The sequence below is a fragment of the Scleropages formosus genome, chromosome 22, assembly GCF_900964775.1.
Source record: "Scleropages formosus chromosome 22, fSclFor1.1, whole genome shotgun sequence".
Taxonomy (NCBI): Eukaryota; Metazoa; Chordata; class Actinopteri; order Osteoglossiformes; family Osteoglossidae; genus Scleropages; species Scleropages formosus.
The window spans coordinates 8,907,959-8,931,388 of NC_041827.1; the positions used below are offsets into that span (position 1 = coordinate 8,907,959).

The following is a 23,430-nucleotide window of genomic DNA, read 5'->3' on the forward strand; positions in this document are numbered from 1 at the left end:
ATGTCACAATCCCACACAAATTTAAAAAAAACGCTGCAGCCAAATTTGTGACAGGATAGAGAAATTTGTCCAATGATGCATCCTTCAGCACATCCCGGAAGATTCTGCCTCAGTTGACATAAAGCACCAACACCATTACAAGGGTTTTTTGCTGACCTGATCACTGCACATCTAATAACTGTGTAGGAAGAACTTTTATCCTGCCAAGATTCACAGTGTGATTACAACAAAAACAGTGTCCACTGAACATTAAACACACATACAAACACCCACAACTCCTTAATAATGTGCTTCAGCAACTGTTTCTCCAAATTATAAAAATGTATTATCCTACAGACCGCTGCCACCTCACAACGTCTGGGCTGTTTAGGTGTAGGTTCGAATCCATCTCAACTCTCATGTTGTCCCTGTAGGTTTCCTCCAGGTGCTCTGGTTTCCTCAGATGAACTGATGACGCTACATTGCCCATGGCCTGCTAATGGGTGAGAAAGTATGTGTATATCTTTACCCTGCAATGGACTGGTGTCCCATGCAACACGTAACCCACAGCCTTGTGCCCAGTGATTCAGGGATGGGCTGTGGACTACCACAAACCCAACCAGGACAAGTGCGTAGCAAAAGTGAGTATTTTCCTATAGATGCAATGTAACTTTATTGCTTTGCTAACTTTTCACTTCCAAAGTTTTCATCATTTTCTGCAAAAATAGATTTTTAAGTCTATAAACCTTCATATTGATTATCTCAAGTCTTTTTGCATACTTTAATTAACATTGCAACATCAAAGAGCTCTCTCAGTGCCTCATACCAGCACTGGGCTGCAAAGAAGAGCTTCAGTATTTTGTATTTCAAAGCTTTTTTTGCCATTTGGAAGCAGTCTGAGGGAAAAAGGGTAATTTTCATAAAGGAAAGGTGTTAACGACTGCTGGATGCTGGTTAAAGCCTCAGTCCCTGTTACTGCAGTAATTGCTCTGGTAAAACACGCAGCTGTATTGGAGCTAATGATAACGTTAAAAATAACGAAACTATCTCACCTGCAAAGGAAGTATTAATTAATTGGTTATGATCATGAAGTTGGCAGTACATTTGAACATATAGGAACCCTGGGAAAACATTCAGTAGGCTGTTAAGAATGCTTCAAGACTATCTTTTTGCAAAAATTAAAAGTATGTCAGTACAATGAGACAGCAGGTGGCAACATTTAAGGACGGACTTGTAACTTAAAGGGTGCAAGTTCAAAGCCCAGCCACTATTCTATATTCTTCCATAAAGTACTTCCTCCGAACTGCTTCAGCAAAAACTACGATACTATATATAGGTTTTAAAATGTGTGTCAAAAATTAATAAATAAAAATGCAATAAGGAAAACTGAGACCAGAGGTCATGTTATTCGGGACACGGTCACTGTAAGCAGAAACTATCACTATTTAAATGTGACCTTTGGGACAGCTGGTAGTGTTGTACTTAGAGCTGCTGGCTTTAGACCCAGTGGTTGCAGGTTCCAGTCTCACCTCCAGCTGTAGTAGTGTTACGCAAGGGACCTACCCTGAATCGCTACAGTAAAATTGCCCATCTCTGTAAATAGGTAAATAATTGTAAGTGCCTTAATGTTGTCAGTTGCTTTGGAGAAAATCATCCCATAAGTGGAATGTACCTTTATTAAAAGAAGCTTTTAATTAATTTCAGCATTATCTGCAAATATGCTACCTATTGACTAAGATCCAAAAATCTGACTCAAGGCTATCAATGATAAAGACAACTTAAAACCTCAACAAGCCACAAAGCAGGGAGCTGGCGATCTGAGGTAAACGCAGGACAGGCAGGGTTAAAGGGCAGCGTTGACCAACCTACCAGGCCAGGGCTGTTTGCCTGCAGTTTGTGGATAAATAAAGGGAGTAGGGGGAATCTAGAACCTGTAAAAGCAGAAGGCTTCCGTGCTACAGTCATACGTTACGTTTCCAGCATTTATGTGTGAAAATTATCAAACACTCAAAGAAATGAATAAACAATTTGGATTCAATGACTCATTCATTGGTGGATTAAAACGCGACAAAATAAACTTATTTGTCACAAAGAGCTCTTCCCATACGCAATATGTATATATTTTTGCTTTTAACCACAGGTAGGGTTTCATTTCGACTTGCTCTAAAATGAGAAACTACACAAAACACTCGAGCTCCAGCACGAAAATGATCAACAACCAGGCTGTGTAACACAATTAACAATAACACCTTCCCGCGCACTGAGAAACGCGGCGCAACGTCATTACGTCATCAGAAAGCGTCAGCCACACGACAGCGTGCTAAAAGCGCATACTCCCGGAGTCCTGCAGTATCTCGTGTGTTGCCCGTAGAATTGACATTTGGTGGCTTTTAGCAGTCGACGCACGATGAGTGTGACGATGCCCCAGAAGCGTTACTACCGCCAGCGAGCCCATTCGAACCCCATGGCGGACCACACGTTTGAGTAGTGAGTCAGTTGCTCCACTAACTTGTTAACTAGTACTAGTAACCCGTCCCGTTTCTGACGACTTTATTCATAAATTACATGTACTTAAGCCGTGAATGCCAACTAAGTTATATATAAGAAGAGATATGAATACATTTTTCTTTACAGAAGATTTTTTTTGTCTCGGTCACGGCCGGTGGCTGCCTGTGTTTGTTAGAAATGGTAGAGAAGAAGGATGGTGTTAGTAGCTCGGGTTGTTGATCCAGCAGATGTCCAGGACTGAGGTATTTTCCAAGCTTGGCATTCAGACTCCAAAGTTTGATCACCAGTCGAGGTGACGTCAACGTGACGTCACCTCGACTGGTGATGAAACGTTTAAATTACGGTCTGAATGCCAAGCTCGGAAAACACCTCCTGGATATCCATGTTTGTATGTATGTCGTATGTCCGTACGTGCAGCGCTCACATGCTGACGGCTGCCATGATCACGTTGCGTGTGCTCCCCAGTCCAGTTTGCCCACAAGAGATGGACTGGTCCCAGCTGTACCCACAGTTTTTCAGCGCTCCCTCGCAGAGCTGTGCGGAAAGTGCCTCCGAGGCTGCGGCTCGAGTGGAGTTCGCCGACATCGGCTGCGGATATGGGGGGCTCCTCGGTAACTGCGCCGCGTTTCGCTCGCCTCCCTCCTGCAGCGCTTTCGGGCGACGAACCGGCCGTCGGTGTCGTGATCCAGTACATTACATACATACATACATTTATTTATGTAGCAGATGCTTTTCTCCAAAGCAACTTCCAATGGATACTATGTAGTGTTGCCACCCCACACACCTTATTCACCACGGTGATTTACACTGCTAGATACACTACTTATACTGGGTCACTCATCCATACATCAGTGGAACACACTCCCTCTGTGTCACTGACACTCTACGGAAGCTGACCAGGATGTCTTTGGAGTGTGGGAGGAAACCGGAGCACCTGGAGGAAATCGACGCAGACGCGGGGAGAACATGCAAACTCCACGCAAGCTGAGCGGGGATCGAACCCATGTTCTCTTGCACCACCCAGTAAAGACAAACTAAGTTGCGCCACATGGTGTCATTCACAGCGGAAGATGTTTTTAAAACTGGGAAATGTTATAGGAGTAATCCAGTGCATTTTATCTGCATGCTCTCACGTTATAATATTGTTCAGGTTGCTTCTTCCCCCAAGTATCCATGAGAGGGAGCCGGTGCCTGAGCTATAAAACAGCTTTTTAACTCATCGCTTCTCACCCCTCTTCAGTGTTACATATATGTGAGAGTCCCCCCCCTTTACTTTGTAATATACTTTTCATGCTGATGTACAGAATGCAGTAATGTGGCTGCAGTTTCATTGGCATTACATCGCTGTTGTGGTGCAACACACAGTTTTGACCATGCAAATGTGAGGTAGAGCAATTAAAATGGACCTTTTTTTCACATTTTAACAAATAGCTTTGCCTGTATGCACAGAGTTAATATTCTTTGAGATGTGCGTTACTCTGGAGAAAATGGTCTGCTAAATGAATAAATGTAAATGTATAATATCTATTATTTGCATTTATTCTTTTAGCTGATGCTTTCCACCAAATAGACTTAGTGTTAAGACATATACACTGATTTACCCCTTTATACAGCTAGGCAATTTTTACTGGAGCAGTTTTTGGGTAAATAAGAGAGCTCGTAGCATAGTGGTTAGAGCTGCTGCCTTTGGACCCAAAGGTTGCAGGTTCATACTTACACTAAATAGCTCCATTAGAAAACTACTGAGCTGTAGTATAAATGGGTAAATAATTGTAAAGTAGCTGAACGTTGTAAGTCGCTTTGCGGAAAACCATCAGTTAAATGAATACATGTAATGTAAATGTTTAGGTCGGTACTACAGCTGGAGGCGGGATTCAATCCTGCATCCTTTAGGTCCAAAGGCAACAGCTCTAACCAAGGTGCTACCAGCTGCCCTAGTTATGTAATAGATTTGCTAGTAATTACTGATCTTGTAGCACATTTTGATCAATAATAGTTCACTTAATATTACTTTTTAATTTGTCAGTTTTTGTCTTTTGGTATGTTATCCCTCCAATGTCAGCACATCCATTTAGGTAATAGATAGCAAATAAACTTCATAACTGTTTAATTGTGAGCAAATTTCTTAGGTTAATGATTGAGTGGGCAGAATGCTGGTGCAGTAGGTAGCCCTGGTGCCTCACAGTTTTCGGGTTGTGGGTCCAGACATGAGTCCAAATCTGGCTCAGTCTGTATGGAGTTTCCATGTTTTCTGTGTGTTTACATGAGTTTCCTCAAGATGCTCAGGTTTCCTTCCTAAGTCCAAAGACGTGTGTTTTGGCTGGATTGGTGATTCAAATTGCCTCTAGTATATGAATGTAAAGTTACCCAACAGTGGACTGGTGTCCCATTGAGGGTGTACTCCTCCTCACTGCTCAAGTTTCCAGGATAGCCTCTGAGCTACCACAACCCTGCATGGGACAAGTGTTTATTGGTAACGGTTGGGTGGATGTTAAATTTAGCTAGCATTAGTTGTTTTTTTTCTGTTTTTCCACATATAAAAAATATTGCAGATATGGCAGTATGTAGTGACATGGAGGCCGTGTAACAATTTCAGGTATTGTGTACCGCTGTGCTGTTTGTATTCCCATACATTAAATATGTATGTTAGCTGTTGAATGATCAGGAAATGTCATCTCCAGATGCTTTTTTGCTCATGACAGGCGAAATTGCTGTGCTGCGTACGTCAAATGTCTGCATGTTCAGTCAGTCTGTACTTTTGATTCTGTTTGCAGTGGAGTTATCGCCGCTCTTCCCAGACAAGCTAATTCTGGGCCTAGAGATTCGGGTTAAAGTATCGGATTACGTGCGGGATCGAATCCTCTCGCTCCGTGCAGCCGAGCCCGGCAAGTACCAAAATATTGCCTGTTTGCGGAGCAACGCCATGAAGTATCTACCAAATTTCTTTGCTAAGGGACAGGTAGGTCTCAGATTTGCCTTTCTACCTTGTGCTTTGTTTTCCAAATATAGTCATGCTTTCTCTGTAACATTCAGTGCTATATGTATCTTTCACTTCCCTATGGGAAGCTGTCTTCAATGCCTTTGTTTGCTTAATAAATCACACTGCAGTTTGGTAAAATTTATTACACTTGAATCACACAGATGAAGCTTTCGTAAGTTGCAGGATTTATTGCTTTGATAAAATATGTAGGATTCAGTTAAATCCAGTTTAATATTTCATTTCTGAACAGGCCAGTGTTTACTATTTGTTAAACTGCAGTTGTAGTTTCAGTGTACACACTGTTACAGTTATGTCCAAACATCTTTTTTTTCCTCAAGGTGTGATCATTCCTTACAACAGATATAATGGTTTCTCACATAAACGCAACATTTGCAATAGACGAGTGATGACCTTTGGTCGAGCTGGATGACAGGCTAACCGGAGTCCTGTAATTACAAAGAATGGTGTGTCCTTGATCGACATAGCCCTTGTACATCCCTCTAGCTTAGACATTAAGTCAATATATATCTCCAATCCCTAAAGATAAACACATATAATAGACCTCCTAGCCTTGACAGATAATTGTGGCCGCCTGACCCCAGGAGATTAGCATTGCTTCTGTGTTGTTTGCTCCAAATGTGCGTGTCCAACATTTCTCAGGATCAGAGACACTGTTAATGTATAATTGGCATAGACCACTAGGCCCAGTTCCAACACACCAAGATGTAATTTAATATCAAGCTGCATACTGTGGAGTCATACTTTTTAATTGGTGTGGTGTGAATAATTTTAATTTGAGAAAAGCAGAAGTTTATAACAAAGACAGATTTGGAAAATGTTTCTGTGTTGCATCATAGATTTATCTTAAGTCCCGGCATGTTGCACTTCTCAAAATACCGTTTAATTGTGATGCTGGAACAAACAGTCCAATTCTCCAATGTTTACAACATCCAGCAGTGAAGTTTTAAGAAAACAAAAACTGTATTTACATATATCTGAAACTGTCAGCTGTCGGTTATTAGTGTTGGTTGAATTTCGCATTGTCATATTTTCTAAATTGCCTATTCTTGTACCATTCCAGATGCCTCTGGGCATAAACACAGAACCAGCACTGTGGTCTTGTCATTCAGCTCCATCCACTTTTTTGAGATTAAGCACTTCTGGAGAAAAAAAGCCCTTTAGCAGAATCTGCGTACATCGAAAGCAGGACGCACCATGTAGTTTCCAGTACTTTCCTGAGCAAAGCAATAATTAAGGACTGAATTTTTCCACCTCATCAAATAGGCCCAAAGAAAACCCCAGGCAAAACCAGAAATTGGTTGTCTGTTTTCCTGTCTTTGAAGAACACTCACTTAGCAGAAAGGATTCATATGAGTCAGCCATGTTGAGTAGTTTTACTTAGATAGGCTTTTAATGTGTACAGTGAACTTTGAATAAAACTGCTGAAAGGGATTTCCATAGAACTAATTAGTTTTTGCTGTCTGTAAGTTATCAAAATAAAACTTTTACATGCCTGTAACTCAGATCTGTGCTCGTGAAAACAATGAGACTGTTTAGCTCTTAAATAAGAGTCTGTTCACCCCAAGATGAAGGAAGAAATATCTTTGTGAATCTACCAGAATCTAAAGAGCTCATATGTTTGGAGATTATCTTTGTAGATTCAGGCATAAGGCAGAAAATTGTTACTTTCTCCGTAAAAGCCTTGGGCTCATTCGTGTATTATCTCTTGGTGTAATAGTGATGTCCGTACAGAAGAATTAATAACTTCTATGAAGAATGGCGCTAACTGTGTCTAGGTAAAATCTTCCATCAAGGGGACACAGGTGATCAGGGTGACAACACAGACTTGCACAGTATCGGTTGCTTCTATTACCAGTTCAGTGTCATATTGACAGTAATTGTCTTGTCTCTTTTCATGTTGACCATCCAGCTCACTAAGATGTTTTTCCTGTTCCCGGATCCTCACTTCAAAAGGACAAAGCACAAGTGGAGGATTATCAGTCCTACCCTGCTGGCAGAATACGCCTATACGTTAAGAGTTGGGGTAAGACTGTAAAGGAGTTAAGGTGGTCTGCAAAAACAGCTGAGCGCTGGAGCATGAAAGATATATGTAGTGTAACAGTGATAAACATTACATGTGCTCGTATTTTTATACAAGGGCTCCAAGCTAACGTGTTCCACTGGCAAAAGTTTTTTTTTTTTTTTTTTTTTTCTTATTATTTTTTTTTTTTCCTCCGTCGTGTTTCCTTCTGTGGTTTCCCCCTATTAGTCAAGTCTCCTTGAAATAAATATTTGCCAGACAGGTCTTAGAAGTGGAACGAGATGGTGAGAGAGGAAGGTGTGTGTTATTGGAGAGAACAATGAGGTGGTTGTATTTGTGAATGTAGGCTATTAATGTGTGCTGACTGCACATTCAGCAGTTGTGAAACATGCTGAAGTGGGCTGGGGCAGAGAATAAGAGGGAGCGGGTGAAAGACAAAGACTACTGCCAGGGGGGACAGTCAACAGGGGGAATTTATTTGCATCACTGGTATTCTCGTCCTCAGTGTTGCCTCATGGAGAATGAAGAGGGGTCATTGCCCCTCTTTCTCCAAAGTACAAAAAAAATGCAATACTGAACTAATATACCAAGCTGTGTAAACTCTGGAGCTCTTATTACGTTCTCAGAAAATTATCTTCTAATAATACGCTGTATCAGCTCCAAAGTAAACTACAGTGACACTGGTGATGAATTGCAGAATGTTTGCTAGTGGTTATTTTTGTCCTCACACTCCACCAAAAACCTATGTACTTTTTCGTGTTTAAGAGAACTCTGCTCAGGTTGCCCTATGTGCTGTGATACCAAAAAAAAAAAAAATGACATCTCTTTAACTGCAGTGTGAGACATGTCGGTTTTTTTGAGAGGTTGTCTTACTTTTCAGTATATTTCTTTTATACTTTTTGAACCACCACATCTGTAATGTACCTCCTTCCAGGGTCTGGTGTACACCATCACAGATGTGGAAGAAGTTCATCTTTGGATAGTTACACATTTTGTTGAACATCCACTGTTTACCAGGGTGGCAGAGGAAGAGCTGGTAAGAAGCTCAAGAAGAAGCTGTACCATACCTACTGTCAGTGATACCAGTGTGTCTTATGCTCCTGTTTTTGAGGTGTTGTGAGATACTTGTGTAGTTTTTGCACTTTCTATTTATTTGACATGAAAGCATGGTTATTTGTACCTTTTAAATACTCTAACTCTATGTATTTTACAAAAGTATCTCACTGGACAAGTACTTTTTTCCTAACTAATCCATTATAGCTCGTAGGCCAAATTAATTGTCATTGTTCAATGTTCTTTGCAGGCTGATGACATCATTATCAGTCGGTTAGGAACGTGCACAGAAGAAGGCAAGAAAGTGCAGAGGAATGGGGGGAAGAACTATCTAGCTGTTTTCCGAAGGTTGGAAGCATAGCGTTGCCCTTCTTAAGCGATGGGTAACACGACCCAACTAGAAAATGAGAGACCAAATGAAAAGAAAAATTTCACAGTTTGTCTGTTCCTGCATTTTCAGGTTTGGAATTGCTTGGCTGCAGATGGAACATATAGATTGTGTCCTGAAATCTAAAGCAAACTGCCAGGCTGCATGATCATAGTAATATGTACAATTGCAGTGTTTTTAAATGATTTTTTTTTAAGTTTCTTTTTATAAATTTGATTTCCAGTTTAGAAAAACCTGGAAATGTCAGCAATCAGTTTTCCATTACATTTTTATACATGCTGTATTGCTTGTGTTTTTTGTTTCTTAGTAAATATTTAAAAAATATATAAAAAGATTACACACCTAAATGCAGATATATCGAGACAAAGTTATGGATTTTACTTTGTCTCGACATATCAACATTTAGGTGTGGAATCCTTTTCCCTTTCATCCCTTCTCTGGACTGTTCAGCTCTTTTTTTGTAAAAATGTGTTATAAAGGTTTCTTTGTTTCACTTTGACATACTGAGAAGGGGAAATTTTAATTTTACCTCTGTACTAACTTGACTGCCCCTCACACAAGAGGAATTGAAGATGAGAGGGACAGAAGAAAAAGTAGGAATGATGTGGGAAGGGTTGGTTCATGAAGAGTACAGCTAAATTATGGAGCACTGCATTTTACAGCTGAGTCACTAACGATTGCTGCATGAAACAGTGCAGGCTTTGAAAACACCTGCCCCCAAGCCGGGTTGAAGACTAAAGGTGCACAAGAAAAGAGACGTGCATTGACTACTCTTACTGCATTGCTCGTTCACCTGTTCAGCAGAATACACTTGGTTCCCCCTAATCTGGCCATTTTTTTTAACTTTACGATGTTCTTTTACAGGACTCCTAATCACGTCTCTGGTAACTGCAGAAAATAGCTAAAGGCATTTTTTTTTCTGGTAAACTTGATAAATAATACAAATTCAAATGCAGTGCTGACATGCAAGGTTTAGTTAAGTCTGATATGGCTTTGTTTACAGAAAAGAATAGTGGATTTATAAGTAAAATTAAACTCTGGAAGAATCCTCTCAGTGTGGTGAACTGCATGGTTTAACATGACCTTTGGTAAGGGCCTTGGCTGGGACGCGACTGCACATGAATCCAAACCAGAGCCTGGAGTCAGGCACTGAAGAGCAGACACGTTGGTTTGAGTGTCTCTATGCATAAAAACCCACAATAAAAGGGAAACTGTTGAATGAGGCCCCCAGACAATTTACTCATTGTCTCTCTCCCGTTTTTTCTCACTTTGTGTGTCCAAATGTTTGGGAAGAGCTGTTCTTAGTTATTAACAGTTCAAGGTGTTGGCAAGTGAACAGAAGAATCTGCCAAACAGTAGAAATCACTTCCCCTCTAATTGTTAGAGATGGATAGACACTTTGTGCTATGTCATTCCTTCCTCTTAACAAGGGGAACCTTGCTAATACTACATATTGGGTATTTAGCTTCCAAACTGTATTTACAGATTTGGCATCAAAACTGTAAAGCCACAGTTTCAAATGTATGTTCTCTAATGAAGTATAAAATAGGCTGGAAATAGAAGTTTAGCACACAAACACAAAATTACATGAACCATTTCAGTACACTTGCCTACACTCAAACACTTTCTAGGAATATAGGCTTTCCCTTGCATAATGAGTGTATTTTGTTCATGAAGATCTCATAAAGAGAATTGTAGTGAAAATTCATTACAAATAATTTACATGAAAAGTATTAGCTCCTAAGCCACAAAAGGTTCACAATTTTTTTTTTTCTCTGAATATGGAAAATTATGCCCTCTTTTAAACACAAAAAAATCTATTTCAAAATTAGGTCAGGATGCGCAGGATACCTTTAAATCCAGGCTTAAGACACATGTAAAAAGTCGCTTGTATGTAACATATTTGCAAGCTCCTTTTTTTCGAACTCCTTCTGCCTTTCCCTCTCATAATTAATCTTGCCATTATTTTCTCTTTTGATTTTGCTGTTTTTTGTGTTGTTCAGTGTCACACAACTGGTGCCTCACAGTTCCTAGTCTGTCTTGAGTTTTCATGTTCTCCCTGTGTTCCTGTGGGTATCCTCCTGGTGTTCAGGTTTCCTATCACAGTTCAAACATGAAAATTAGACTGTAAGTCTAAACTGGATTTAATTTGTGAGTGTGACTCCCCTGTGATGGAGTGGTGTCTCATGTGCCAGGGTGTTCCCCTCCTTGACACTATGCATATAGACTCCGTGCAAGTGCATTGGTCAAACGCTTATTAGCAGTGAATAAAGTCCGTTCTTGTATGTATTGTTATAAGTTGTAAATTGCTTTACAGTTGTAACCCATATAATTTCATTGTAAAACACTTTGTGAAGTTCAATTTAAATATATTTTATATATAATATACAGGTTTCAAGTATTAACCTTTAATTCATATAAATGCTCCCTTTAATATGCATATACAATAATACGTGAAACATCTTCGCATACGGACCTGAGGTTGTAGAATGCAAAAAGCCATTGGTATTCACCAGATGTAATTTTTTCTAATTATTTAAGTAGTGTTCATTATTTTAATGTCATTTTTAAATTCTGTTGAATATACAATTTCATAATTGTTTGCAAACAAAGAGCAGTAACTAGTTAAACAAAGGTTTGCCATTGGAAAGGACCTGCTCAATGCTGCTTCACAAAATAAGTTGGCGTTTTAGCTGGAGTCCTGAACTCTAATTCAGAACATCTGGTACAAAGGGCTAAAGCAAAACTTCTCTAAAACAATGACTTTTAGGTATTACATGTATCTAAAAATCAAAATGCATATTCAGCTAGCAGTAAAATTACTGTAGCAGTTTCAAGGAAAAAATTTATACTGGAATTCAGTGTCAGATTTGCCTTTACATAGCCACATACAGTGCATATGACAACTGAGTTTGATGGAAATAGTCTTCATTTGTTTCTATTAAATTACTGTCAATTAAATTGCATTGAACATAGGCTGTATGTTTATGTTTGTACTGAATTTTTTAGGTCATGTACTTCAGCAGTGAACGATTATTCAAAGCTAGTACCAAACTCTTCAGGCATCCGAACCACAATTTATATTTACCATCATCTAAGAAGGTGTCTGTGACAGTCACTCAATGCTAGCTAAACTTTCTTGGGCTCTCACTGTTGTTTAACTTAATGAATGTAATGTGTAGGATGTGTCATTTACAAGCCTTCCACTTGTCACACCAAGTAAATTATCCCACATGGAACAGCCTATAGTCTCATGTGACAGCCTTGACTGACATCATGAAGCTACATAGACTGAAAGGTGTCTTTATAACGCTGAAAACTTGAATCCACTGAAACTCATTTGCTGCCTTTCCTTCACCCCTTCTTTTCAGTGCTCTTGAAGTTCATAATTCCACTATTTATACCATTATGCCTTCAACAGAGTATTACAGAATCAGATAGCATTGTGGGCAGAGAATTGTATTTTTCACTAAACCGTTGCAGTTTCAAGTCGGAGTAGGGGATCCTTATCAGTAGTGTTCCTGAGTTGTTCCAGAAAAAAATGTAAAAGGTAATAGACAAAAAAATCCCTTAAAAGTTTGTAATTTATTACAATTGATTAATATCTTAATTCAGAGCCTAGTTAATTCTCTACAGATGCACAGCCCTTTTACCTTCTGCATTCAAGGAGAGACCATGGAGTGAATCTGCAGGTTTCCAGATAATGTAGGTGAAAGTTGCGCATTAAATCTTGTAATGCAACCAGAATTTCCCAGAATATGGCAGTAGACACTGGCAAAAATAGGCCTACCTGCCAGTTCTCAGTATATACAATTATCCATTTATCCAGATGTGAGTTAAACTATGGTTCACTCAAGATAAACTTTAAAAGCCCTTTAATTTCCATGTTATCGATAGTTGTCAATAGTAACCATTATTAGGAGTTAAAGAAGAAAGCTAGAAGATGAGTTTTCAGAGAATTTGATGAATTTATTTTTCTTTTTATTTTATATTTTAATTGCATCTATTTATATCCTTAGGATTTTGAAGAGCATATTTTGCAGTTTGCAAAACAACACAAGCATGTGCAGAAGGTTAACTGCCACTTTCGCTGCACAAGACGTGAGGAAATCTCAGTCTACAATCCTGGCAAAAAAGAGTACATCCAATAAAAGAGCATTTTTCCCCCATCGATTTAGATATTCCATCACACATCTAGTTTAATACACATTATTTAATCATTGATCACACACACTTTGCTTGTTTGTAGCCAACTCTTTCTTTGCATTTGGATAGGCTGGTACCCTCAGTTTTTAACAGTGGAACAAAGCCTGTAAACCATTTAATTACTGGTTTTCATAAAAACCCTGTAAATAGTATCACTTTTTCCATCAAATAAATTATTAAACCGAGGACTGCTTTCTTACTTCACTTTAACTGAACCTCTAAGAACTAATCAGCTTTCAGTATATTGGTTTTGGGTGATTTCCACGTGTTTGACCTGTCTGAGCCACTCTGGAACTTGATTTGTTACTAAAGAGAGTATTTTTGTGCACAAAAAGAGGTGTGGTTTTACTGAGGTTAATACACAAATTTTGTAATATATCAAGTGATATGGCAGTAATTCATGGTGCTGCAATGCAGATTTTCTACCAAATGACCAGGCATCCTATGATTACAGAGTCAAACAGCTGACTAGTCGTCACAAAAATCTGCAATACCATGACTCACTGAAAACAGTGTACTGTTGCAAATGTCGTTTTTTTTGTTTTTTTTCTATATGCAGAATTGTCCTGCCAGTTACTAAATGACTGAGATTCTTAAGTGTTTTACACAAGCAACATCCTCTTGCAGTTCTTTCAATTTTACATTTAGTAGACATTTTTCACCAAAGCAACATACAATGATAATTATATAGTATTTAGCTAACATCTTTATCCAAGGTGAAATGACACTAGATATATTTCTTTAAACACCATACAATCATTCACAAGAGCAATGTAACACACATCTTATAGTATACACAAGTGTGTAAATATGCAATCAATTATATACTTTCTGGAACATATTTTGAAGATAATATACCAAAATGTATTTCTGTACAGTGCAGTGGACAGAGCTGCTGCCTTTGGACTTGGAGTTTGCAGATTTGATTCCCACCTCCTGCTGCAGTGCCCTGGAGCAATGTACTATCCATGATTTGCTCGAGTAAAAAAAAATCACTTTGCTGTATAAATGGATAAATCAGTGTAAGTAGCTCAACATTATAAGCTTCTCTGGAGAAATAAATGAATGTTGTCTCACTATGCAACCCAAAACATTTAAAAAATGACAAAGTATCAAAGTGATCTAACTGAAAAGGTGCTAGAAACAAGATCAAACTTATACAGTTTTCATGTCTGAATTAGCCCTTCTAATGTCAGTAGCACAGAGAAAACGCTTCGTTGTAACATTGGTATGACATGCTATCCATCTATATATCAAGGGAACCCAATACAGGTATTTTGCAAAATCATGCCTGTGATGTTTGGAGGCATTCTTTATCCACGACATTCATTAATTAATAAAATAAACTTAAAATGTTATAAATTAAAACTGCCTTTCCAAAATAAGACAGACTGCATTTTCTAGTCGGCTGTTAACTCTGTTAACTCTAAGTAGCCCTGATTATGACCTACAGGACATCGACAGCTCTGCTCACCGATATCTACAACACCCATTTGCTCACTACGCTCCCGCCACACTATGCTCCTCCAACTCTAGCCGCTTAGTGGTACCACACGCAAAAGGTCCCAAATCAACAGCACAAAGGTTTTTGGTTTTGGCTCCGGTGTGATGGAACAAGCTCCCTCTCTCACTCAGAACTGCTGTAAGGGAAACATTCAAGTAAGGTCGCAAAACACATTTCTTTTTGGACCCATTTCTCCCCTCCTGCTTTCCTATTTCTTTCCAAGACCTAATATATGTGTAATAAAAAATATGCTGTCGTCTCTTATTATCTGCAGTAAGCATCCCAGGGAAAAGGCAGAAAAAAATCTAGAAGTAGAGTTCTTTAATTCCATGGTTAAAATACCACTTGTCTTGGAATATTCATATGAAAATGAATACAATTTAACAGAGCTGTAAATGTACTTTTGTTCATTTTTTTACAGTCTCAGTGTGACTCAGCAGAGTGTTATATTTTTACTAATATTAACATTTCATTTAAATATTGATGCACATCTAATCTTAACCAGATTAGTACATTATTTCAAGTATCTTAAAGAATGTTTGGATAATTTCCATTCTCACCGCATTCAACAAACTTCCTGGTGTGTCATCTTCATCTGGACAGAGCAGATGACCTTTGGCTTCAGCTCACCTTTGCTCTAAACATTTGGTTTGCTGAACTTTTACCCACTTAAAATATATTTACTTCTTTATCTTCCCAGTTGGTTCAAATAGGGCAGACCTATAGTGGATTTTTCAAAAGTAATCCAGATTTCAGAAAACTGTTCATCTTTAGCACATTTAAATACAAAATTGTAAAATAATTATCTCTTTTCCACCACACTCTCATGGCATGTCTAAAAGTTTTAAATATAGATTGCAATGTATAATTCTCCTAATAATTGCTAAAAGCTGAATGTAAAATTATGAAGGCACAATTCATGGAGGAGAGTTTTTTGTTCTACCCTCATTTTTTCTAATCTCTGCTTTTCACACTCTGAATTCAAGTCTGTCAGATGCCTTTCTCCTCTCCTGATGCCTAAAATTATGCTATTTTCTACTTTTAAATAACCCAAACTATGATTGTGGCTCAATCTTATATATTGATTTGTTTGCTCTTTGAGACTCTTTATGCACATATTCCTTTTCTGACAATGAATTAGGAGGAATGAAGCATGCCCCTTAGTACTGACATTCACTGAAATTAGCTGAGGGGTCAAAAAATAACAGAAGTCCAATTTTAATAACAGAAATACACACACACTTTCAGAACCGCTTGTCCCATATGGGGTCGCGGGGAACCGGAGCCTACCCGGTAACACAGGGCGTAAGGCCGGAGGGGGAGGGGGCACACCGAGGACGGGACGCCAGTCCATCACAAGGCACCCCAAGCGGGACTCAAACCCCAGACCCACCAGAGAGCAGGACTGTGGTCCAACCCACTGCGCCACTGTACCCCCCATAACAGAAATATTTCATTAAATTGGAATTACAGTTTTTTTGCTTTATTTGAAAGGTGTCTTCCTGTTCAACAACTGGAGCAGCATGCTGGCACTGTGGATACAGCAGCTGCCTTACAGAGGCTGGTCTGTGTGATCAGAAATAGGTTTGATTCCTGTTCAGTCTGTATGGAGTTTGCTTGTTCTCTGTACGTTCACATTGGTTTCCTCCACGTGCTCCTGTTTTCTCCCACAGCCCAAAGATACCGCATGCGTTTCAGGTGGAAAATGCTCATATAGTGCAAATGTGCATGTCTGCGACCACCCATGCTTCCAGCATAGGCTCCAGACTACCTTGACCCTGCATTAGAACAAGTGGTTTTTGACAATGAGTTAGTGTTCAGCATCCTAACAGAGTTCATCTGATGTGAAAAACCAAATGTAAACTGCATCATTGACCTGATGCACTTTTATTCATTTAGCTGATGTTTTTCTCCAAAGCAATTCATGATTATTTACCCATTTATACACCTGGGTAATTTTTGTTGGATCAGTTGAGAGTACATATCTTACTGAAGAACACTATAGCTGGGATTTGAACCTGCAACCTTTTGGTCTAAAAGTAGTAGTTCTAACCATGCTACCAGGTGCCCCTAATTGATATTACCCCTAATTGATGTCATCCTTAACTAGAACAAAATCCCATAGGGTTAGAAAACACAGGTGACCTCGAGATTTGAAAGTAACGCATAGTACATGTACACTTGAGTCTGCTGAATACACACAGCAGGGGTAAATGAGGCATCTTGTACCTCTCCCCTTTGTGTATACAGAAATATGATATTTTTCATGTAACATAAACATTGTACTTTTACTACACCACAAAAATAAACTGGAATAACAGACTTTTGTGATCCTGCTTGATTTTTTTTTAAAAAAATCTTTCAGACAAGGAATGTAAATTTTGGTTACAGAGAAGAGAAGCTAAAGATGATATCCTGGCCTGTATTTGTCAGTGCCAAAGATGCCTTTGTACCACGTTGCATGTTGCACAATAATTTAAGGACCTCAACTGATTTGGTTATAGTTACACAGTAAAAAGATAAGAGGCAAAGTAAAACCTAATTCTGAGTAGTGGCATTACTTCACTGGAGACAACAGATTTTTGATTTCATTCCAGTTCAGAGGGAATCAGGTCAGGTCCATCTCTCTGTCTCTCTCTGTTTTCATTTGTACAGAGACCATGCCTTGTCTGGCAGAGCGAACTTCTGCTTATAGTATTAACTTATTTCGATTGTCAGCATACTAGATGTTGTCATTTATGTATATATATTTCCAAATGCCAGCTTATACATATATTATTGTATATCATTTGAAATTTACATTTATTTTAGCAGAGGGTGCGGAGGTGTGGCGGGCTTGGCCGGGTCACGCTCTCTGGTGGTTCTGGAGTTCGAGTCCTGCTTGGGGTGCCTTCCGATGGACTGGCGTCCTGTCCTGGGTGTGTCCCCTCCCCAGCTTTGTGTCCTATGTTGCCGGGTTAGGCTCTGGTTCACCGCGACCCCACTTGGGACAAGCAGTTTCAGACAGTGCGTGTATTTCCGCAGACGCTTTTCTCCAAAGCGACTTCCAATGGATACCATGTAGTGTTATCAGCCCACACCTTATTCACCGCGGTGACTTACACTGCTAGATACACTACTGTACTTACACTGGGTCAGTCATCCATACATCAGCGAAACACACTCTCTCCGTGTCACTCACACAAAAATTCATCCTTTTTTTTCTCTCAAAATGTTTGGGGATCATCATGTCCTAGCTTTGCGAGCGGCCTGTTTGCTCCCTTGATGTATCCCTTGATTCTAACAGTTTGCAGGGTCAAACACCTTTTCAGTCCTCCTTTTTAAGAACCTTATCAAAGGTCATTTTTACTCTTCTAGGCATGTCTATAATGGTTTCAACACCGCTACAATCCACGCACGTATGCATAATACTTTCGCTTTCTCAGAAATTCCGTACTCGGTAGGTAAATTCGTACCCGAGTATAACCGCGTGGATCACGAGCTACGTTTCTGGGAGTTGGCTTCGGATTCACTCCCTGATTGGACACACCTCCAGTCCACGCCTTCCAGCCCTGGCGCTGGGCGGAGCTAACGAGCCGGCCCCTTCCCATTGGTCAAGTATGACAAGTTTGTAAGTGTCAAGAATGTCAGAACCCGGCGTACGTCTAACAATATAAATACTGTTCCGAGGGCTCGGCACAAGATGAGCGCTGTTATCTTTCTGGTTTTACTCAAGCACCTGGTATATGACACGTGCCAGAAGTATGCTGCAGCAGGCTCTCAAAGTTTCCAGCCGAGGCGCATCTCCCCTGGTGAAGTGGGCGGAGAAGTTGGTTGAGAGCGTCGCTCCACGTCCGAAAAGCCGCGAGACGCGCAAGGTGAAAAGTCTCGAGGAGATGCCGGGACCCACTTTCTTCAGCTTCGCGTGGGACCTCATAGGCAGGAGGGGTCTGTCCCGCCTGCACGAGCTGCAGGTGCGCCGATCGTAGTGAATGAGTGAGTGTATGCGTGTCTGTTCAGATGAAGCCGGTGGGTGTTACTAACTTAGTTAGAGGAAGGTTTGATTTATCTGCGTATGTTAAAGTGTGATAAAATAACATGGCAGGCGGGGGAAAAAAAATACGTTATATTTCAACTGAAGTCCTTCCTAAAAGCGGTTGCATAAGGGAATCATGCAGTACAAGTAACCTGTAAAATCTAAAAATGCTGCTTCAGATTCAAGAGAAGCCCGACTGAGTCCTGTACCCTTACAACTTGTACTGCTGAACTGAGCTGAAGTAATGTACCTGGTTTTAACTTGCATTTAACCTCTTCCCTTCAGCTAGAGGGTCTCCAACGGTACGGACCAATGTGGAAGGCCAGTTTTGGGCCGATCTTGACCGTCCATGTGGCAGAGCCAGCGCTCATAGAGCAAGTGCTGAGGCAGGAGGGACAGCACCCGATTCGGTCTGACCTGTCCTCGTGGAAGGACTACCGACAGCTCCGGGGACACGGCTACGGACTGCTGACAGCGTGAGCACAGCGTCCTTCCTTCCACATGTGACATGCGGTCATCGAAGCAGCTGCGCACCTCTTTTGTCTGCAGTGCTAGTGGTTATCGCTGCTGCCCTGGACCCGAACGGAACGGTGGCAGGTTCGAATCCCACCCACCTCCAGCTGCTCTACCTTTTTGAGCGAGTACTTGTCCTCATTCATTGCTCCAGTAAAATTACCCAGCTCAGCTGTATAAAATGAAAAAATAACTAAGTCACTTTAGGTTAGGGGGGGAGCGTCAGCTAAACGAATAATAAGCAATGACTGTAAATTCCACGCGCAGATCTTCTTCTCGTTGTGGTCGCTTGGCTGAGTGAGTGTCCAGATTTTAAGTTTGCCTCGCTTTTTTTTTTTTCCGCTAGTAAAAGTGGTCTTCCGTATGCTGGTACGCTTCGCTTGCACTTAATTATGGCTTATATTCTCTGTTGTGAAGTGTATATGTTGATCATATTCCTTTAAGAGTTTAACATTTATTTTAGCGATTTCGTCGTCGCTTTTATCGATTCATTGGATTGGCTTGGAATGCGCGTGCGGTACTGAGGGGGACAAAAGCGTTATGAAACTGCGCATGCGCACCATTTGCCTGCAGCCGTATTCTATTCCTCGTTCCTTTGAAGCAGTATCTGTAGAGATGTCTGAACATCTGGTATATTCAGTGTTTAGGAGCATTAACTGCTTCATGTGTGTACTGACCCCGTTTCTCACTTACAGTAAAACTAACATCCAGTGTGGTAGCTAATTCCTGCATGGTGGGGGGAATACATGCATTCTTAAAACTGTATTACTTAGGCCTGGGGAAGAACACTGTCTAACAGTGCCTGGGCTGGACATGGATTCAAATCCATCTCGGTCTGTATAGAGTCTGCATGTTCTCCCCTGTCTGTATGGGTTTCCTCCACCTGCTCTGGTTTCCTCCCACAGTCCAAAGCCATTTACTTCAGGTGAATTATTCCTATAGTGTGTGCATGTGTATGGCTGTTCTGCAACGGATTGGTGTCCCAACCCCCTCAGCCTAGTGCCCAGTGATTGTGTGTGGGTTTTTTTTTTTTTTTTTTTTCTTTTTTTTGGGGGGTTGGGCTATCAAATGCCACAACCCGGACTTGAACAAGCGGTTAACAAAAGTGAGTGTTCGTACATGTCTCATTGCTGAATTACCGTTCTCCATATCGATCATCTGCAGTGAGGGAGAAGAATGGCAGTGCGTCCGCAGCCTCCTGGGAAAACACATGCTGCGTCCACGAGCGGTTGAGACCTACGATGTTGTTCTTAATGGTGTGGTGAGCGACCTCCTTGCCAAGCTACAGCTGCGTCGCCGACAAAGCGCCAGCGGTCTTGTCACCGACATTGCCGATGAGTTCTACCGCTTCGGCCTGGAAGGTTAGGGAGCTTTTGTCAGTGCTACTGCGCAACTTCATGTGATAGAGCATTTCAACAGTGTGTGTGTGTGTGTGTGTGTGTGTGTGTGGTATACAGTTTGATTTTGCAAAAATTCCTTGTTATATGACTGTTGAGCTTTATCTGTTCAATACTGAATTTAGACTCGTTATGAAGAGGAAGCGAGCTGAATGCTAGTTTTTGGTGACGCTATGGGATTTCGTTTCAGGCATTTCTTCTGTGCTGTTTGAGTCAAGGATAGGCTGCTTGGAGCCTCACATCCCCCCAGAAACGGACCGATTTATCCAGTCTATCAACACGATGTTTATCTTGACTCTCCTCACGATGGCTATGCCAGGGTGGCTGCACCGGATATTCTCCAAGCCCTGGGACACTTTCTGTCAATGTTGGGACTACATGTTCCAATTTGGTGAGCACTATACACAAATATTACACCAAGAAGACATAGACAGTCATCTCCTGCCTACTTGGTACTTCTTCCTTCTTAAGTAACATTTCTGGTTTGTTTTTTCCTTCTCAGCAAAGGGCCATATTGATCAACGTTTGGAGGAAGAAGCAAAAAAACTTGCAGCTGGGGAGGAAGTAGAAGGGCGGTACCTTACGTACTTCCTATCCAGGCAGGGGTTGCCTATGAAGACTGTATATAGTAATGTCACCGAGTTGCTGTTGGCTGGGGTGGACACAGTAAGGCTTGTTTGTCTTTCTCCTAAATCAGTCTCATATATTGCTCCCTTCCATCATCGAAACTCCACAAAAATGTCTCTGCTTCTGTTAACTCATTTTCACTTTTCTGGTCTTAGATCTCCAGCACCCTGTCCTGGTCCTTATATGAGCTGTCACGGCATCCTGAGGTACAGAATGCCCTGAGAGGAGAAGTCTTGACTGTCCTGAAGGGGGAGAAAACCCCCAGGGCCACAGATGTGGCCAAGATGCCACTAATGAAAGCTGTTGTGAAGGAGGTGCTGAGGTGAGGCTGCTTCCAGGAGCGTTCGGAGACAAACATTTGGGATTCAATATAGTCTGATTATAGAAGCTCATCAGTAGAATGTCCCTCTTCTGAGTAAGTTTAGAAAGATTCACACTGAAAGTGAGGGAGGATAAAACTGCCTTATTTTTGACACTGATTTAATTGTAAATGAAATTAAATTACAGCAGTGCATGCCATTCTCACATTGTCATGACCACTCTGTGGCACTCTGACAACTGTAGAGGAACAGAAATTAAAACTGCAGTGAATTACAGCTAGTTGTAACTGTTGTATACCTTTTTTTTTTTTTTTTTTTTTCCTCCCCTCTTCCCCCCCTCCCTCTCTCCAGACTTTACCCTGTTATACCAGCCAATGCCAGAGTCATTGCTGAAAAGGACATCCAGGTTGGAGACTACATCATTCCAAAAAATGTAATTTTTTTTTCAGACTCATTATATATTCATTATATTTTTTCAAATTCTTAATTTATTTTCTGGTCTGTTGAACTAGGGAGAGACTGTCTTGTCTTTCTGGATGAAAATTTTAGTATGTGGAACAAATTGATAGGCTGTCATACTGTGCATAGTCAGAGATTTGCTCTGTCTGCCTCTTCAGACACTCATTACTCTGTGCCACTACGCAACTTCACGCGACAGAAGGTATTTCTCAGACCCTGACAAGTTCTTGCCTCGGCGCTGGCTGGGCCAGGAGCAGAGCCACCACCCCTATGCCTCCGTGCCCTTTGGTGTGGGCAAGCGCAGCTGCATTGGGCGACGTATAGCCCAGCTGGAGCTCTACCTGGCCCTGGCACGGGTCAGTGAGAGTTTGTCTATGCATGGCAGAACATTCAAGATGAATGCAGTTTTACATAAGCACCCATTTGCTTTTTACCTCTAGCTGTAAAATGTGCTGTTCGTTTCTGCAGATCCTGATCCACTTTGAAGTGAAACCTGACCCACAGGGTGAAGCCGTCTGCCCCATGACCAGAACTCTGCTGGTGCCAAAAAGTCCAATTAACCTGCAATTTATTGAGCGTTGATGTGAAGGGCACTGTGGATATGAAAGAGATTTGCTCCCTGTAGCCTCTGGGAGGCTGAAGTGAGGGTTGAGTCAGGCAAAGAAAGCAGTGTTGTGGACTACATAGGTTCTTGCCTGGTATTGGTGGGCCTACATATGATGCCCACTTGGGGGAAATAATTTTCCCATTGTACTATGAAAAGCAGTAACAATGGCCTGAAACACTGAAAGGACAACCCAAACAATAAGTGATGCATTTCCACTTTTGAAATTTAATTTGATTGGAACAATTTAGCAGCTGCACCTGTGGTCTCTGGGTAATGTCCCTTTTTAGTTAGTATTTTTTTTTTCATAGCACAACTATGCACACCTTTTGAGGCAGGAGGTTTTTTTTAGATGCCAGAAACCCCATGATGACCCAGCCCCATCCTGTGCATGTTCCTGCTCTACAGTCCTTTAGGTAATGTGGCAGTTTGCCTACATTTTTGAATGTAACATGTCTCTGCTTGCATAAAACATTGCCTTGTGTTTAAAAAAAAAAAAAAAAAAAAAAATCCTGTGTAGGTGCCATTTACCATGCATTCAAATGCATAAAGGGGATATTTTGAAATGGTCATCTGACTGAAATGTGAAATTGAATTCATGGATTATGTTTTTACTTTGCATTAATTTTTTTTTTTTTTTTTTTTTTTTTTTTTTTTTGTTGTTTACAGCAAGTAGGTTAATTTTGCTCAGGTGATGCATGCCAAGTCCACTAGATAGTCATATGTCAACTTCATACCGTTTCTAGTGGGAGACATATGATGTTTTAAGCACATAACTCTAGCCAGTTGATTCAAAAAGGTGAGTGAGGGAGCAATGTACCGGTCAGGCACATCTT

General features: G+C 40.7%; 2 protein-coding genes across 2 annotated transcripts; both read left to right on the forward strand.

Moving 5' to 3' along the window:
* Positions 1-2,279: 2,279 nt before the first annotated feature.
* mettl1 (methyltransferase 1, tRNA methylguanosine) lies at positions 2,280-10,188 on the forward strand. Its single transcript, XM_018725273.2, has 6 exons — positions 2,280-2,466; positions 2,953-3,098; positions 5,262-5,446; positions 7,398-7,511; positions 8,443-8,544; positions 8,812-10,188. Exons 1-6 carry the CDS (start codon positions 2,387-2,389, stop codon positions 8,920-8,922), a joined length of 738 nt encoding a protein of 245 aa, XP_018580789.1. The 5' UTR covers positions 2,280-2,386; the 3' UTR covers positions 8,923-10,188.
* Positions 10,189-18,361: 8,173 nt separating this feature from the next.
* On the forward strand, positions 18,362-23,019 carry cyp27b1 (cytochrome P450, family 27, subfamily B, polypeptide 1). Its single transcript, XM_018725512.2, has 9 exons — positions 18,362-18,612; positions 18,960-19,150; positions 20,352-20,548; positions 20,775-20,975; positions 21,087-21,250; positions 21,367-21,533; positions 21,883-21,964; positions 22,149-22,346; positions 22,459-23,019. Exons 1-9 carry the CDS (start codon positions 18,385-18,387, stop codon positions 22,570-22,572), a joined length of 1,542 nt encoding a protein of 513 aa, XP_018581028.1. The 5' UTR covers positions 18,362-18,384; the 3' UTR covers positions 22,573-23,019.
* The last annotated feature ends 411 nt before the right edge of the window (positions 23,020-23,430 follow it).

What these genes read in the sequence shown, in the direction of transcription:
- mettl1 (XM_018725273.2), top strand. Translation starts at nt 2,387, where the DNA reads ATGAGTGTGACGATGCCCCAGAAGCGTTACTACCGCCAGCGAGCCCAT. An exon ending in CGGATATGGGGGGCTCCTCG is followed by an intron (nt 3,099 to 5,261) that starts GTAACTGCGCCG and finishes TTCTGTTTGCAG; the next exon opens with TGGAGTTATCGCCGCTCTTC. An exon ending in GGGTGGCAGAGGAAGAGCTG is followed by an intron (nt 8,545 to 8,811) that starts GTAAGAAGCTCA and finishes TGTTCTTTGCAG; the next exon opens with GCTGATGACATCATTATCAG.
- cyp27b1 (XM_018725512.2), top strand. Translation starts at nt 18,385, where the DNA reads ATGACACGTGCCAGAAGTATGCTGCAGCAGGCTCTCAAAGTTTCCAGC. An exon ending in GGCTACGGACTGCTGACAGC is followed by an intron (nt 19,151 to 20,351) that starts GTGAGCACAGCG and finishes GATCATCTGCAG; the next exon opens with TGAGGGAGAAGAATGGCAGT. An exon ending in GGACTACATGTTCCAATTTG is followed by an intron (nt 20,976 to 21,086) that starts GTGAGCACTATA and finishes TTTCCTTCTCAG; the next exon opens with CAAAGGGCCATATTGATCAA.